This window comes from Podarcis filfolensis (assembly GCF_964270895.1).
Source record: "Podarcis filfolensis genome assembly, chromosome: 17".
Taxonomy (NCBI): Eukaryota; Metazoa; Chordata; class Lepidosauria; order Squamata; family Lacertidae; genus Podarcis; species Podarcis filfolensis.
In genome coordinates, this window is record NC_139621.1 from 4862453 (window position 1) to 4876682 (window position 14230).

The 14230-nt window shown below is 47.5% G+C and overlaps 2 protein-coding genes across 2 annotated transcripts in view; one reads left to right on the forward strand and one right to left on the reverse strand.

Annotated features, from left to right (window-relative positions):
- PHF8 (PHD finger protein 8) overlaps window positions 1-8888 on the forward strand; it is a 28792-nt gene extending 19904 nt beyond the window's left edge. Inside the window, exons 17-21 of the mRNA XM_083593027.1 lie at window positions 2005-2276; window positions 3367-3462; window positions 4742-4851; window positions 5888-6260; window positions 7213-8888. Of these exons, the coding sequence (XP_083449153.1) occupies window positions 2005-2276; window positions 3367-3462; window positions 4742-4851; window positions 5888-6260; window positions 7213-7301 (940 nt within the window). The 3' untranslated portion in view covers window positions 7302-8888. The remainder of the gene's footprint in view (window positions 1-2004; window positions 2277-3366; window positions 3463-4741; window positions 4852-5887; window positions 6261-7212) is intronic.
- Window positions 8889-10042: 1154 nt separating this feature from the next.
- The window catches only part of ITIH6 (inter-alpha-trypsin inhibitor heavy chain family member 6), a 30737-nt gene continuing 26549 nt past the window's right edge, over window positions 10043-14230 (reverse strand). Inside the window, 3 exon segments of the mRNA XM_083592915.1 lie at window positions 10043-11624; window positions 12699-13079; window positions 14077-14190. Of these exon segments, the coding sequence (XP_083449041.1) occupies window positions 11389-11624; window positions 12699-13079; window positions 14077-14190 (731 nt within the window). The 3' untranslated portion in view covers window positions 10043-11388.

Genomic DNA, 14230 nt, shown 5'->3' on the forward strand with positions numbered 1-14230 from the left:
GGTCATCGATGGCTCCTAGCCAGAATGACTGTGCTCTTATCTCTGCAGCAATGCTTCTGAGTACCAGTTGCTGGAAACCACAGCGGGCCGGGGGGAGGCGGCTCTTAGGCTCACGTTCTGCTCGCTGGTTTCCCACGGGCATCTGGTTGGCCACTGTGGGAACAGGAAGCCAGAGTAGATGGCTCCTTGGCCTGGACCCAGCAGCCTCTTTTATGTCCTTCTCCCACTTTCTCTTGTCATGGATTTCTACTCAGTATTGATAGTTAGCAGAGTAAAAACATTGCAGAATTCCCTCAAAAACAGACCAGAGGCAATGGTATTTCATCCAGCAGAGCTTTGCTGCTACTGAAGGCGAATGAGCATCTTGGTCACAAATCCAATACATTCAGGGTTGGCACTGTTCATAAGGAATCCAGTTGCAGCAGACTTAACTTAAACTTACAGTAACTTATAATAAGTCTGAACCTTAACACTAAGCGTACTGTGTCCAGAACACCACGCCAGAAAGGAAAAGAGAAAGAAAGAGAGAGCCAGGCTCCTCTGGCCTTATTATTATAGTCAGCACGACCTTGTCAGAAAGAGATAATAGAACCAGTTTAAGCCAGCTGTACTCAGCTTCTCTGAAGGAATAACACAAACATCATGAACCTTCTGCTCGTTTCTTTCACACAGAGAAGCTTCCAGAACCCTCTTGAATTAATTAGAATAGGAAAGATCTCTACACATCAGATCAATATTTTCTGTACTAAGAAATGCAAACAAACACCTCTAGCACTGGGGTCCCCTTTCATCTAGCTCCCTCTTTCTCCAGTAAGAGCTGTGTATGTATTCTGCGGGTCCGAAGAAACTCAGAGTGTAGCATTGGTCAATGGTCCAGAAGAAAATTTCCTCTTTTTATTTCATTTCATTTTATTCATGTAATACATTTTTATTCCGTCCCTCCTTCCAAAGGAGCCCAGGGCAGCAAACATCAACATTTTTTAATTATTTAACAAAATACATAGATTGCTTTAGTATAGTCAGTTTACAAGAAATATTAAGACTATCCATAAAAAAGTTTAAAACCATTAAGAGCATTCAAAAATAATTAAGATTAACTGTAAAAGAGCTTAAAACATGTCAAGACTTACACATCTGGATGGGCTTTCCTAAACAGAAATGTTTTTAGCAGGTGCTGAAAAGGATACAGACAGGTGTCCCTAGGCAGGGAGTTCCAAAGTGTGGGTGCTGCCACACTAAAAGGTTGAATTTTTTTTGGAAACAGTGCAATTTAAAATAAAAATAAATCATCTTTAAAATAATTTAATACGGTTTTCTTTTTAAAAAAATGAAATTTCAGTCCTCTCCCTTCATGGAGGCAAAGGGGTGCTTGAGGGAGTGTGGGTGATGCCTCCTGCCTCCCATCTCACAAGTCGGGGGTGGCGGGAGCTGAATATGATTTCCAGCTGTCCAGGGGCCCTGCAGAAATTCATAGCTGCTGCTCCCCCCCCCAAAGCTAGAAAAACCCAGAATAAATTTGGCAAATACAGTCATACCTCGGGTTACAACTGCTTCAGGTTGTGTTTTTTCGGGTTGCGGACCACCGAAACCTGGAAGTACCGGAATGGGTTACTTCTGGGTTTCGGCGGTTGCGCATGTGCAGATGTGCTAAATTGCGCTTTGTGCATGCGCAGAAGGGCTGAATCGCAACCCACGCGTGCGCAGACGCGGGTTGTGAACGTGCATCCCGCATGGATCACGTTTGCAACCTGAGCGTCCACTGTACATACAAAGTGCACAATACATTTCTCAAAATAAGAGAAATGATGCCTGTTTGCTGGATTTCTACAGCTTTTCTTGGGGCACACCTTTACTTATTTTGTCTAAATAAACATGGATTATGCTTGAGCCCCTGCTTGTGGACGCTCAGCTTTGCTGCCAAGTTGGGGGCTCGGTCGGCAGTACGATGTGGGCTGTTGTGGCTGATGCTGTGTGCCTCTTTTCTGTGTCCCCCCCCCCCCGCAGTGATGCACCTGCCTCCCCCAGCACTCAGGAAGCCATCCAGGGCATGCTGTGCATGGCCAACCTCCAGTCGTCCTCATCCTCGCCAGGGGCTTCCAGCTTGCAAGCCTGGTTGACAGCGGGGCACGAACGCGGCTCTGCGGGAGCCTCCGGCACTCAGCGCTCAGGAAAGAGGCCCATCAAGCGCCCGGCCCATCACAGCACCGACAGCGAGGAGGAGGCCAGCATGGACGAGCAAGAGAGCCTGGGCGCCTGCTTCAAGGATGCTGAGTACAGTAAGGATGGCCTGTCTGAGAAGAGGGGCTTTGCTCTGCAGTAACAGGGCAGGGGGAGAGGGGCAGGGAAAGGGGGAGAGAGAATGAGGTCCAGACAAGGGCTGGGACCCTCCAGGGATTGCAGGACTACAGCTCCCATCACCCTGACCACTGGCCCTCCTGGCTGGGGCTGATGGGAGTTGGAGTCCAGCCACATCTGGAGGGCCACCGGGTTTCACCAGCCCTGCTTTAAAGGAAGCAGCCAATCTGTAGACCCATAATCAGGCTGGATCCTTATACTCTAAAGGAGGCTTATATTGCACTTGGTCTCCAAAAGGTGCAAAAGGTTCCCAGGTGACTGCTGAAGTGTCACGCGGCTTTGGTCCGTTCACTGTAATTTGGCCTTTGTCTGGGTAAGCAGCACTTGCCCCCAGAGCAGGGGCCGAAGGGCGATAACACTGCCTGCCGCTGTCTCCCTGTTTGTGCCGCCACTACCCCAAGGCTGACAGCTAACATGGGGCTGGGCTGAGCTACCTGAGCTCAGTGGCTGCATGCCCTGTGCCCCTCCTCCCTATGGGGCAGGGGGCAGAGAGAGTGAGAGAGAGCAAGAGTAGACTGGCCTAGCAGCACCGAATTTCCCCACTGTGACACCTTTCTTTGGTTTGGCCCTTGCCCACCCTTGCGCTGCTGGAGAGCTGGTTTTGTAGGGGTCCTTCCTGGTCTCTGTTTCTGTGAATTTCAGACAATTCCTGTAGAAGATTTAGGTGGTAGCAATCTCACAGTTTAACGCCACTCAGCAATTCCAGCATTTTGTTTTTTAAATGTTTGGTCTGATTGTGAAGATGTGGGCTAAACGCTGCTTACCAGTTTTTTGTAACTGAAGACATCTGAAGGCAGCCCTGTTTAGGGAAGCTTACAGTATTTTAATATTTTTTTGGAAGCTGCCCAGAGTGGCTGGGGAAGCCCAGCCAGATGGGCGGGGTATAAATAATAAATTATTATTATTATTATTATTATTATTATTATTATTATTATTATTATTATTATTATTATTATTATTATATAAGTCCCTGTATAGAACTCGGTCCTGCCTGATTCCCTCTTTCCGTAGTTTACCCTTCCTTGGAATCAGACGAAGATGACCCAGCCTTGAAGTCTCTACCAAAGAAGAAGAAATGCACAGATGATGCGCCTTGGAGCCCCAAGGGTAAGAACCCATCTCCTGTCACTGGGACGGGTTCATTAACGTGATGCTGCACAGAGGCAGAAAGAGCACCAAATTCAGTCTCCTGAGTTTATTTGCTTTATAATGTTGTTGCTAAACAAGCTTCTAGCCTTGGTGGATCCAGAGATATGTTTGAAAGTGGGTGGCTGAAATGCCTGCGGAGATGAGAGGATTTGATGAATAAGTTTTTCGCATTTGGGGACTGGCCTTCTGTCTCCCACATTGGGCCTTGGCCTTCCCCTGAACATCACTAACCCAATAAATTGTGCAGGTTTGTTGCAGGTGTGCCGTCTGCTAGCTATGCATGTTTTGCAAGTTGCAGAATCTAGCTTTTCTTTGTGCAAAGGATGGGAACCCCCGAGGTCTAGATTTTGTATTCTCTGCACTTCAACAAAAATCTGTGCTGAGTAATGCAGCCCATTCTGCAATTCTGCAGCATCATGGAGTGCAAAAGAGACTGGCCTCTCAGGATTGCTTGACTTAACTGAAGCAATTTGGTTTGGGGAGACTTTTCTGGTGAAGGCAAAACACACACACACACACACACACACACACACAAAAACCACACACACAGCCTTTGCTGTATGGAAGGGAAGAAGGGCTTTTTCTTTTAGAAAGAAAGGTTTTGGTTTTTTTTTAAAAGAAACAGTCTGTTAAGCAGCGTTGAGAGGGCTGTACTTCATGGCTCTGAAATGCATCCTGAGTGAAGGGCACCCTCCATTCACAGTGCATGCTGTTCCCTTCTCTTTCCTTTGCTCCTATGCGCATATACCTGCCATTCCTGGGTGTGGCTCCTCCTGGATTGAAAGCTGCATCTCCTAGAAGGCCTAGGAAAGGGACGTCCAACTCCCAATGGACTGTGATCCTACTCACAGTATAAAAAAACTCGCAGTGATCTACCCATCATTGTTGGATGGACTAAAGTTGTTGAGCTTTTCTGGGAGGGAGGGAGGGAGGGAGGGGATGACTGCAGGGCCAGAGATCTACCAGGATCTTCTAGGAACACCCCACGATCTACCAGTAGCCTGGCCTAGGGGGCGTTCTTGCTTGTGGGGCAACACCGCAAGTTGTGCTGATCGCTGTTTGTGTAGCATTTTCCATTCCTGTGGGTCCCTCTCCATGCTCCCACTTGGAGTAGGGAGAGCGATTTCCTTTCCTTTCCTCCTTTGAAATCTCTCTTAGTTGGCACAGGATGAGGGTGTTGTTCTTCCTTTAAGTCCAAGGTCCAGAACACAAACAACATTTCTTTTCCTCCTTGCAGCCCGGGTCACCCCAACACTGCCCAAGCAAGACCGCCCCGTGCGTGAGGGCACCAGAGTGGCATCTGTCGAGACAGGCTTGGCGGCTGCGGCAGCTAAACTGGCTCAGCAGGTAAGTGGCAGGACTTGCTTTGCAGGTGGGAAGAAGGGACAGAGATGCTGAGATGTCTTTGAAGACATCGGAGAGGATTTTGCTTCACAAACTCAGAGGCCTCAGAATGTTTCAGGCAGGGTAGGGCTGGAGTTTGGTAGAATATTTCTGGCCTTCATTGTTAGGGGATCAGTGTGCTAACTTATTCATTTATTGCCTTTTCGACAGTGGTTCTTAAAGCAACGTTGCGACTAATAAATCTGCATGAACTACACCTATTCAAATACTTTGTGTTTGGATTAGATTTCACAGAGATTTCAGTATTCTTCGTGGGGTTTGTAGCCAAAGAAATAACTTTTGTGTAACCCTATAAAATTATCAATTTCTGGAATTATCCCCAGCCACTGCTAACAGATAATTTTAGTGACCCAAAGCAGGGATGAGCTATGAATTCTCTGCCCTGGAGCTCCCATCCCAGGGAGAAGCCAACATATGTCCCATCCAGCTTAGCCAGTGGTCAGGGATGATGGGCATTGTAGTCCAGCAACATCAGGATGGCATCATCCGGTGGCACCTCCTGCGCCCTGCAAAAGGCTGGCCATGATCCAGAGATTTACAGAAGATTGGAAGAAGTATATGAATTATCTGAAGAGCAACTGTAATCAACAAATTACGCTAGTAGGACTGCAAGAAGTTTTGCAAGGAGAAATATACGAAGTGTTACAAAGTAGAAAAAGATAGAGATATTGGTTGTGAGTTTGAAATGTAATAGGGAAAATAAGAAATGCATACTAAGAGATTAGATTGGAAAATTTTCAGACAGGACTGATGGAAGTCAAAAAAATTGAATAAGATGTAAAGGTATGTTTAAGTATTGTTGAAAATGGTATGTTAAAACACACACACACACACAGACATACACACACACACACACACACACACACATATATATATATATATATATATATATATATATATGAATGAAAGGCTGGCCATGATCACAACTAGAGCTCTAAATAAGGAATTCCTTCGTTGCTTTCTCTCTGTCTGTCTTAAGGAACACCAGAAGTTGCAGCGACGGAAACTCGTGAAAAAGAAGCTGCCCTCTCCCAAGCCACCCAGCCCAGAACCAGAGCCGGAGCCGGAACCAGAACCAGACCCAGAACCATTGGAAGCCGAAGTGGAACCAGACCTGCCTCTGCCACAGCAGGATCCGGATCCTGGAGCGGCGACTCTGGCGCCCACTCCTCCCACCCCAGAACCCAAGCAGGAGCAGTTTGCTGGCAGCCTGGTGGACCACGAGTACACCGCCCGGCCCAACGTCTTTGGCATGGCCCAGGTGAACCGCAGCTCCACGCCCATGGCACCTGGCGTCTTCTTGTCCCAGCGGCGCCCCTCGGCTGGCTCCCCAGGTCCTCAGGCAGCGCAAGGTAAGCTGGAGTGTGTGGACTTTGGGAGGCTGGTGCTGTTGGCACAGATTAGAGGAGGGTCTGGGGTTGTTCTAGGAATCCAAAATCATTTAGTCCAGAGCAGTCCTTGCCTGAACACCATCCCACTGGATTGCTTTCTGTGTCAATGAGCAAGTGGGAAAGATTTTTCCTTCTCTGGCATCAAGGTGTCTTGGGCTGGTTCTTGGGCCATGACACCATGGGACTTCAATAATAATAATAATAATAATAATAATAATAATAATAATAATAATAATAATAATAATAATAATAATAATAATAATAATAATAACAACAACAACAACAACAACAACTTTTATTTATACCACGCCCTCCACAGCCAAGACCCGGCTCAGGGCAGCTAACACCCGATATAAAAAAATTGATTGAAATACAACTTAAAAACAAGATTAAAATACAACATTAAAACATTAAAATACAGCCTCATTTCAATGGAAACTCAAATCAAAAACTTTTTGGGTATGAAAACGTCAAGACTTCACCAAGGCTAACTTTCCAGACTGGTCCTACATGGGCCAGAAAAAAGCCAGGGAAGTCCCCAAATAGGAGTTCCATCACAGGAGGAGAAAGGAAAAAGCAAAGAGGGGAGGGAATCAAACTGATTCCAAGCCGAAGGCCAGGCTGAACAACTCTGTCTTACAGGCCCTGCGGAAAGAAACCAGATCCTGCAGGGCCCTGGTCTCATGAGACAGAGCGTTCCACCAGGCCGGGGCCAGTGTTGAAAAGGCCCTGGCTCCGGTTGAGGCTAATCTAACTTCCTTAGGGCCCGGGACCTTTAGGGTGTTGCTATTTGTGGACCTTAAGGTCCTCCGTGGGGCATACCAGGAGAGTAGACAGAAGTTGTGTATCTTGTTTGGATAAGTTGACCTCTGGCTGTCCTCATCCCTGACTCAACCATTTCCCCCCCTCTCAGGGAAACGCCCCAAGAAGGGCTTAGCGACAGCCAAGCAGCGGCTGGGACGCATCCTGAAGATCCACCGTAACGGCAAGCTGCTGCTCTGAGTGCCACCCTCGCACTGGCTCCAGACCTCACGCCCCTTGGGCACCAGCGGACGAGTGAGGCACGGATGAGGCCCAGAGACACTGCCTTCATGTCCTCAGGAGAGCTGCCGGGACAATGGGGTGTGGATGAGTCCCCCCGTGCTACCTCTCCCTCATGTGGATCAGGGCCAAGACTGAGCTGCTCCTGCCACTGGAAGCATGGGGCTAGATTGGCAGCCGCTCTGATGTTGAGCTGAACCACGCTTCCTTCCCCTGAAGAGACAGACACCGCCAGAGGCGCAGAGGGGCTTCGTCACGCCCACAGACTCTCCATCCCTACCTCGACCCGCTGCACTTCCTTTTCTGTCTATTTTGGGGCTTATACCTCTGTAGAATTCTCCCCCTCCCACTGCCATATTGCACACAAGGATATTGGTTAGACATTTCTTCCCAGAGACCTTTGGCATTTTCATTGCTGTACGCAGATCCTGGCACACAGTGCTTTTAATTTTCTTTTTTTTTAAACAGTCTTCCTCCCCCCCCCCCACTACAAAAAAAGAGGGAAGCAACTGCTTATTGTCCTCACTTAAAGCAGATAACCCTTCTCCTTTCCCAGTCTTCTAGAAGTCTGACCCCCTTTCAGACACACCTTGAGGGGGGCACTTTGTGCTCCAGAGCATCACCCGCCAGCTCGGCAAACTCCCAAGAAAGCAGGACAGGGACAGCTCCCTGGGGAAATGCAAAGGTATTTTCCCCTGCGCTGCTTCTCAAGGACTTGGGTTTGAGGAGAGGGCAGGCTGGATATAATTGGATTTCCAAAAAACCCAGCCAGCTGCAGCGAGAGAGTCGCCATCATGGCTTATTCACACAAAACCTGCCATTGGTAAAGTCACGTTCATTGTGTGAGTGGGAGTCAGGTGTTGTTGTTTTTCATGTCCTTCCAGATCATAAACTCCCTGCACATTCAAGATTAGCATTTTGGGGGAAGGCTAAACTAGTGTCTTCCCCTGACTTGCCCAGTTATCTATGTGAAGGGGGTTCTGTTGTTTTACTGTTGTTGCTGCTTTGTTTTTAATCTAGCACACAAACCCTTCCCCCACTTGTCAGAAGTGATACAGGCCAGCGCCAGCTACATCCAGTGGGGTTCCTCTGGTGGGGGGCTCAGAGTATCTCCCCTGTAATGGATCTGGTAGGTTTTCCTTTATGACATGAGGGTCTCCAGTAAGGCTTCACAGTTCTTCCTACTGCAAATCTCTTCTATTGTTGATTTCCCCTTCCACACCCCACTTTTCTGGGTCTGTTTTTACATTCTTCGCATGAAGCAGTCTCCCTTCCACTCCCCCCACTTCCGACCCCTACAGCGGCAGGGAGGGCACCATGCCCCCTAAGCAAGGACTTTAAAAAGACATTTGTACCCAGCTGCACGGCTCAGTTTATATGGCTGTGTACCATATTTTTATGCCAGACTCCAGCAGGCTTTGTGTAAATGTTTGAATTCTATTTTTTAGGCATCTCTCTAGAAATGTGTGTTTTAAAAAAAAAAATCAAACGAGGCTGAAACTTTTTTTTATATATATTCAAGGTTAGAATAAAACCTTTGATGGTTTAGCATGGCTCGTATATGGGGCACATTTTTCTGATTTTTTCCCCAGGAACGAACGCCTTCATGTGGGTTGCTGGGAGCTCCCCTCTCTCCAACAAAGTCTGAAGAAGTTGGGCTTTTAGTGTAAACTTAGGGCTGCATCTCACACAGTACTCAGGTTGAGATACCACTTCCAAAGCATAGATGGCATGCCAGTTTTGAAGGGCACCTGTGCACATTATTTTCAGCTGGGTGGCTTTAATATTGGGGCTAATGTGAAATTGCTCCCCATTTCTTTTGTGAACATTTTCAACAGTGTCTTCAAAATATCTCCCTTTTCAGCAGTTCTTTTTTTACATATCTTGGAAGAAGAAGAAAGACATTTTTCAAGTGCCCCGAGTTGCATTATCAAGCAGCCTGATCAGATTGTGGCCGGTGACACTATGACATCAGACCTAGTCTAGTGATGCTGTCCTGTTCAGTATGTGGTGGGTTCACCCTTACAACTAATTCAAGAAGGAAGTAGCAGCATGCAAAACCATCCCATTAAACAATATTTTTAGCAGCTGAATTCCCTCACAATCTAGGTGTTTTCTGTCCCACCAATATCACTAGCTTCCGCCTGAAACCAAACCAGCCATATATTCAGTTCAGCCATATTTGAAATTCATGAAAGCAGCAGCTAAAATCCTTTTTCTGCTTAAGTAGATTATAACAGTGCAGGTGGTGAATAACATCATCTGTATCAGGTGCACACAATACTGGTTTGCCTCTTGTCCCTTTTGCGTAGAAGCAGCAGGCTGATCCTTTTGCATTCGATGTTGTATTTTTGAGGGGGATGCAGCAAGTAACATAGACCTTTGCAAGTGGCTTGCTACAGGTGCAGTCTTACTTCCTGCCAGGCAGTAGTCCAGACTCTGGGTACCATTCAACTATCCCTCAACAGTCATTTACGTTTTATTGTATGAATTGTAAAATACAATTTAACACATGAAAAGAGAATGTTGTCTTGCCAGAGCTGGTCTCAAACTTCTGGGAAAGAGGCTCTTGGCTGCAATATTCAGGGGCAGCCTTACTGAACATAAAGCCAATAAATAAAAATGAATGTATGTAATGTAACAGCATCACTGGGAGACATTGGGCTCCTAGAGTGATTGGGAGGGGGGTTGCCTGTTTGTTGGGGTCTAATCAGAAACTTTATGGGGCCGAGAATGGAAGAGGCCTTCTAGCCATTCCTGTGCAGGGACCAGGATGATGCACTTTAAATCCCTCACATCCATTTTCTGCTGCTCTACTGGCCCCACCGCAGCCTTGTTTGCTTCTGGTTTGGCCCTTTAATGCAGAGGGAAAGTTGGTACAGAAGTGGGGCTCATCATAGCTAGCGGAGGGATTCACATGTCATTTAAGGGAATAAAATGCAGAATAATTTGGCAAAGCCTAGTGGGCTCCCTGACTTGTAGCTTCCAAGGTACAGGGATGAGAAGGGCCACCCTAAAACAGTAAGCAGCACCTCCTTTCCTGTTAACTATTGAACAACCTGATACCCATTCTCCATCAGCAGAGGAGGGTGTCCTGAATGGGTTGCTCTCCTCGGCTGTTCTGCGGCTCTGAGTGGATTGCATCTTGGCTGGGTTGTTCCCAGATTTGACTCCTCATCTTCATCCTGGAACTGAACTCTCCTTTTCACAGATCAGTTCTCAAGACTTAATGGTGTCACACTTCTGCCAAAATGTTCCAAAGAAAAGGGATGGTTATTTGCAGGGTTTTTAAATAACCGCATTAAGCACAAAGCAGAATTCTGCATATCTGCCAGCTGGTTTGTCTCCACTTTGCACCAATGAAACCATCGAGGTTTCTGAACCCACCACTGGTAAGTGGCTCTCCTGCAGATCTATTCCAACAGTGTGCTAGTGTTGAAAAGAGCAGAGACCACAGCGCATTTGCTGGAATAGGCAACTATTGCAAAAGGGACAGGCAGCCCTTATTCTTCATAGGCCAAGTAGGGCAGGCTTCAGTCTGCCGCTAAATCTACCTTTGACTGTGTTGCTGTTTTTTAACAGTTTGGGGTTTTGGAGGGCCAAATATCTGCTGGAAAGTTTGCCGGGGGAGGGAAGAGAAAAAGTGAATATCCTCCCAGCATCAAGGATGATGATGTTGAAAATTTGCACAGCCTTTCCTGTGGAATGAGTTACCCATTCAAGATTTCCTGCACAAACTGATGAGGAGACACCTTGGTGATAAATCCACTGTCCTTTTCTATATGAAGTTAATAAAACAGTGTAATGAGGGCATAATTTTAAACATGTCTGCACTGTGAGAGACATTTAAAACAAAACAAAACAAAACTATCCTGCCTCCATCCCCCAGAATCTACTGCAAAGGTCCTGGGAGGGAGACAACAGGCTTTCCTTCCTGTTCCACACCATCCCTGTCACGTAAGGATTGGGGGGGGGGGGCGAGGTTGGAAATTGGGAAAGTCCTGGACTTTTGTCGCTTGCTACCCCAGTTGAGTGAAAGATGGCTGGCTCACAATTCCAGCAGGTTGGAGGTTACGTAGGAGCTGTAGGGAGCCCCCAACAGCCCCTCCACATCTTTGCGTTTCAGCAGCCAACATGGTGCTTCATGTGCCCTCCAGGATGAATCCTTCAGTATTTTGGTGACCTCGGTGACCAGGGCTTTGTTAGAGCCCCTCCACATCCATGCTGCTCGCTCCCCTTCGGTGGGGGCTGGGGAGAGCTTGATGGTGTCCCTCTGAAACTGGCCTGTGGAAGAGCAAATTGGCAAAACAGGAGCACATGATGTGTGTGGTCAGGAAAAGGCAGGTGGGGAATCACTGATGAAGCATCCAGTCAAAGTAGCCTTACCATGCTCATGTCTAGCACAGATCTCATTTTCTACAGCAGGTGGGGGGAACCTTTGGCCCTCCAGCTCCTGTCACTGAACTATACCTCCCAGCAGCCCCAGCAAGTATGGTCGGCCATGATGGGAGATGTAGTTCAGCAACAGCTGGAGGGACAAAAGTTCCCCACACATCTGCAGCTTTACTTGCTGCTTAGGAATACCTTCTGTCCTAAAAATCTGGGTTTTTCTGAAGGGTAGACACTGAAGTGACAGGGGCTGCTGGTCTAAGTGAAGGTGGAGTGGGCAAAACATTTGGGGTGGGGGAGCCTGGTGCCCTCCAGACTCCAGCTGCTATCAGCCTCAGCCAGTATGACCAATGGTCAGGGAAGCTGGAAGGTGGAATCCAGGATCCAGCGGTGGCTGGAGGGCACCAGGTTCCCCATCAGGTGCTACTGTGATCCCTGGAGGATCATCTTGGAAAGGAGGGAGAGGAGATTTCAAAAGATGGATAAAATTCCCAGCAAGGTTAGAGAGTTTGCTTTGGGTATACTGAAGTTAAAATTGCAAAAAGGTACTATAATTAAAGAGCTTGCATTCTAGTTACTCAGGATCAAGTTATAGGCGACTGTAAAAGCATCTTTGAATCCTATGATTGAGATCTTCCTTCTCTCTCTTTTTTATAACTTGCAGCAACTGTGGCAGGTTGTGTATGGGAGAGGCCCAGAGTGGGACCTTATCACAGAGGAAGGGGGCATTTAGCCCCTCCCCTGCTGTTTTTCTCTATGAAAATTGCCTATTCCACTCAACTGTTTTTACAAATAGACAGGTAGAGTAAGGGCACTCCTAAATAATTGCATTGCAGTCTGGACTAGGGCAATGCGACCCTAGTACTCTCTGGCCCCTGCCACAGATGCAACCTGCATCAAACTGCTTGTGCAAGAGGGATGGTGTTAGTTAGCAGCCTAAAAGCTGCATTTGTAAGAGGAGTTTCTCACCTAGCAAACCACCTGCTGAAGCTGACAGCCCCTTGCTGTTCACCACATAGAAGCCGAGATGATCCCGCTGCAGGGCCGTGGGGTGACTGTAGCGATGCAGAAGAACCAGGAACTCCACTTCGTGACCAATCCATACGGTGACGTTGGCTTCAGGCCACACAGAAATTGCCAGCTGGGGCTTGTGGATTACAGCCCGCTGGCCAAAGGGCAACACCAGCTCACCTTCACCGTGGAGTGTGATGCCCTTCCGTGTTACGTTGACCACATAGCCAACTCGAGGGTGTTCCACTGCTATGGTTATGGCATCAAAGTAGGTGCGGGGACGCTCCTCGTGGCCTGGCCTGAAAGGGGCCCCCATTAGGTGCCCGTTGACAGACAACCCTGGGGGCAAAGGAAGGCAGCACTCTGTAATGAAAGAACAGTCTTTCCATTTCCCCACTTCCCACCTAGAGGGAGAAGGCACAGAACCCAGGTGTTCTGGTCTGCAACTGCTCTAATCCAGAGGTGGGGAAGCTGTGGGCCCCCAGTACAGGTTCCATCATCCCTGGCTACTGGTGAGACTGGCTGGGGCCAGTAGGAGCTGGAGTCCAGCAACTGGAGGGCCACAGGGTTCCCATGCCTGCAAATCTAAGCCAGCCCACTAAACCAAAGCGTATTTCTGGTCACAGCCATGCCACACCGAAAGCACTCTTATAATGCTCTTCACAGTCCTAGTGTCCCCATAATAATCTTAGGAACTGTAGCTTGTTAAGGGGGCTGGGGACTGCAAGTGTGAAAGGTCTCAGCACTGTTAACAACTACAGTTCCCAGAATTATTTGGGGTAAGCCATGCCTGTTGGTATAACTGCTTTCACTGCATCTAAACAGGAACATATCTCCTTACTCTCAGGATTTGTCAACTAGCTAACATTCTCTCTTCCTGCCCAGTTACTAGAATTTGAGAGTACAAAATAAGGTGGTAGATTGTGTATCTAGTGTTTTAATTAGATTTTCCTTTTTATAATATGTAGATTTTGTGTTTGTGTGCTCTGCCATTTTTTGTTTGTACTTGCTTCCCATCAGAGATGAAAAGCACTTTGCAGTGTACAAAGGGCACTGAGTCCTAGATCCATTTTTAACAGAAGTTGATTCTCTTGATAAATTATTTGCACATCCTCAGAGGCACTGTCAGATTCTTTAAAAGTTGTCCAGGTTGGATGGAGACGGGTTGGATGGATAGACACACTGCATATGCTTGCAGGCACACATACCTGGCTTGAAATGCCAAAATTATTGAAAACAAGAGGTTGGCTATACCTATCCTTCTGTTTTTGGAACCCTCTGGGTTGGTTCTGAACAAGCCCAACCCACGTTGAAAGGAAGGCACTGCAGCCCTTACCTGTTGCAGGGTCGCTCACCAAGCGCAGGACATCACCTGAGCATCCATCCAGAGTAAAGCACAGGTTCCCCAGTGAATGTGGCAACCTTACTACAAAGTGAGGGTCTCCATCCACTGCAAGGGAAAACAAACAAGGGTGTAAGATGCTAAATGT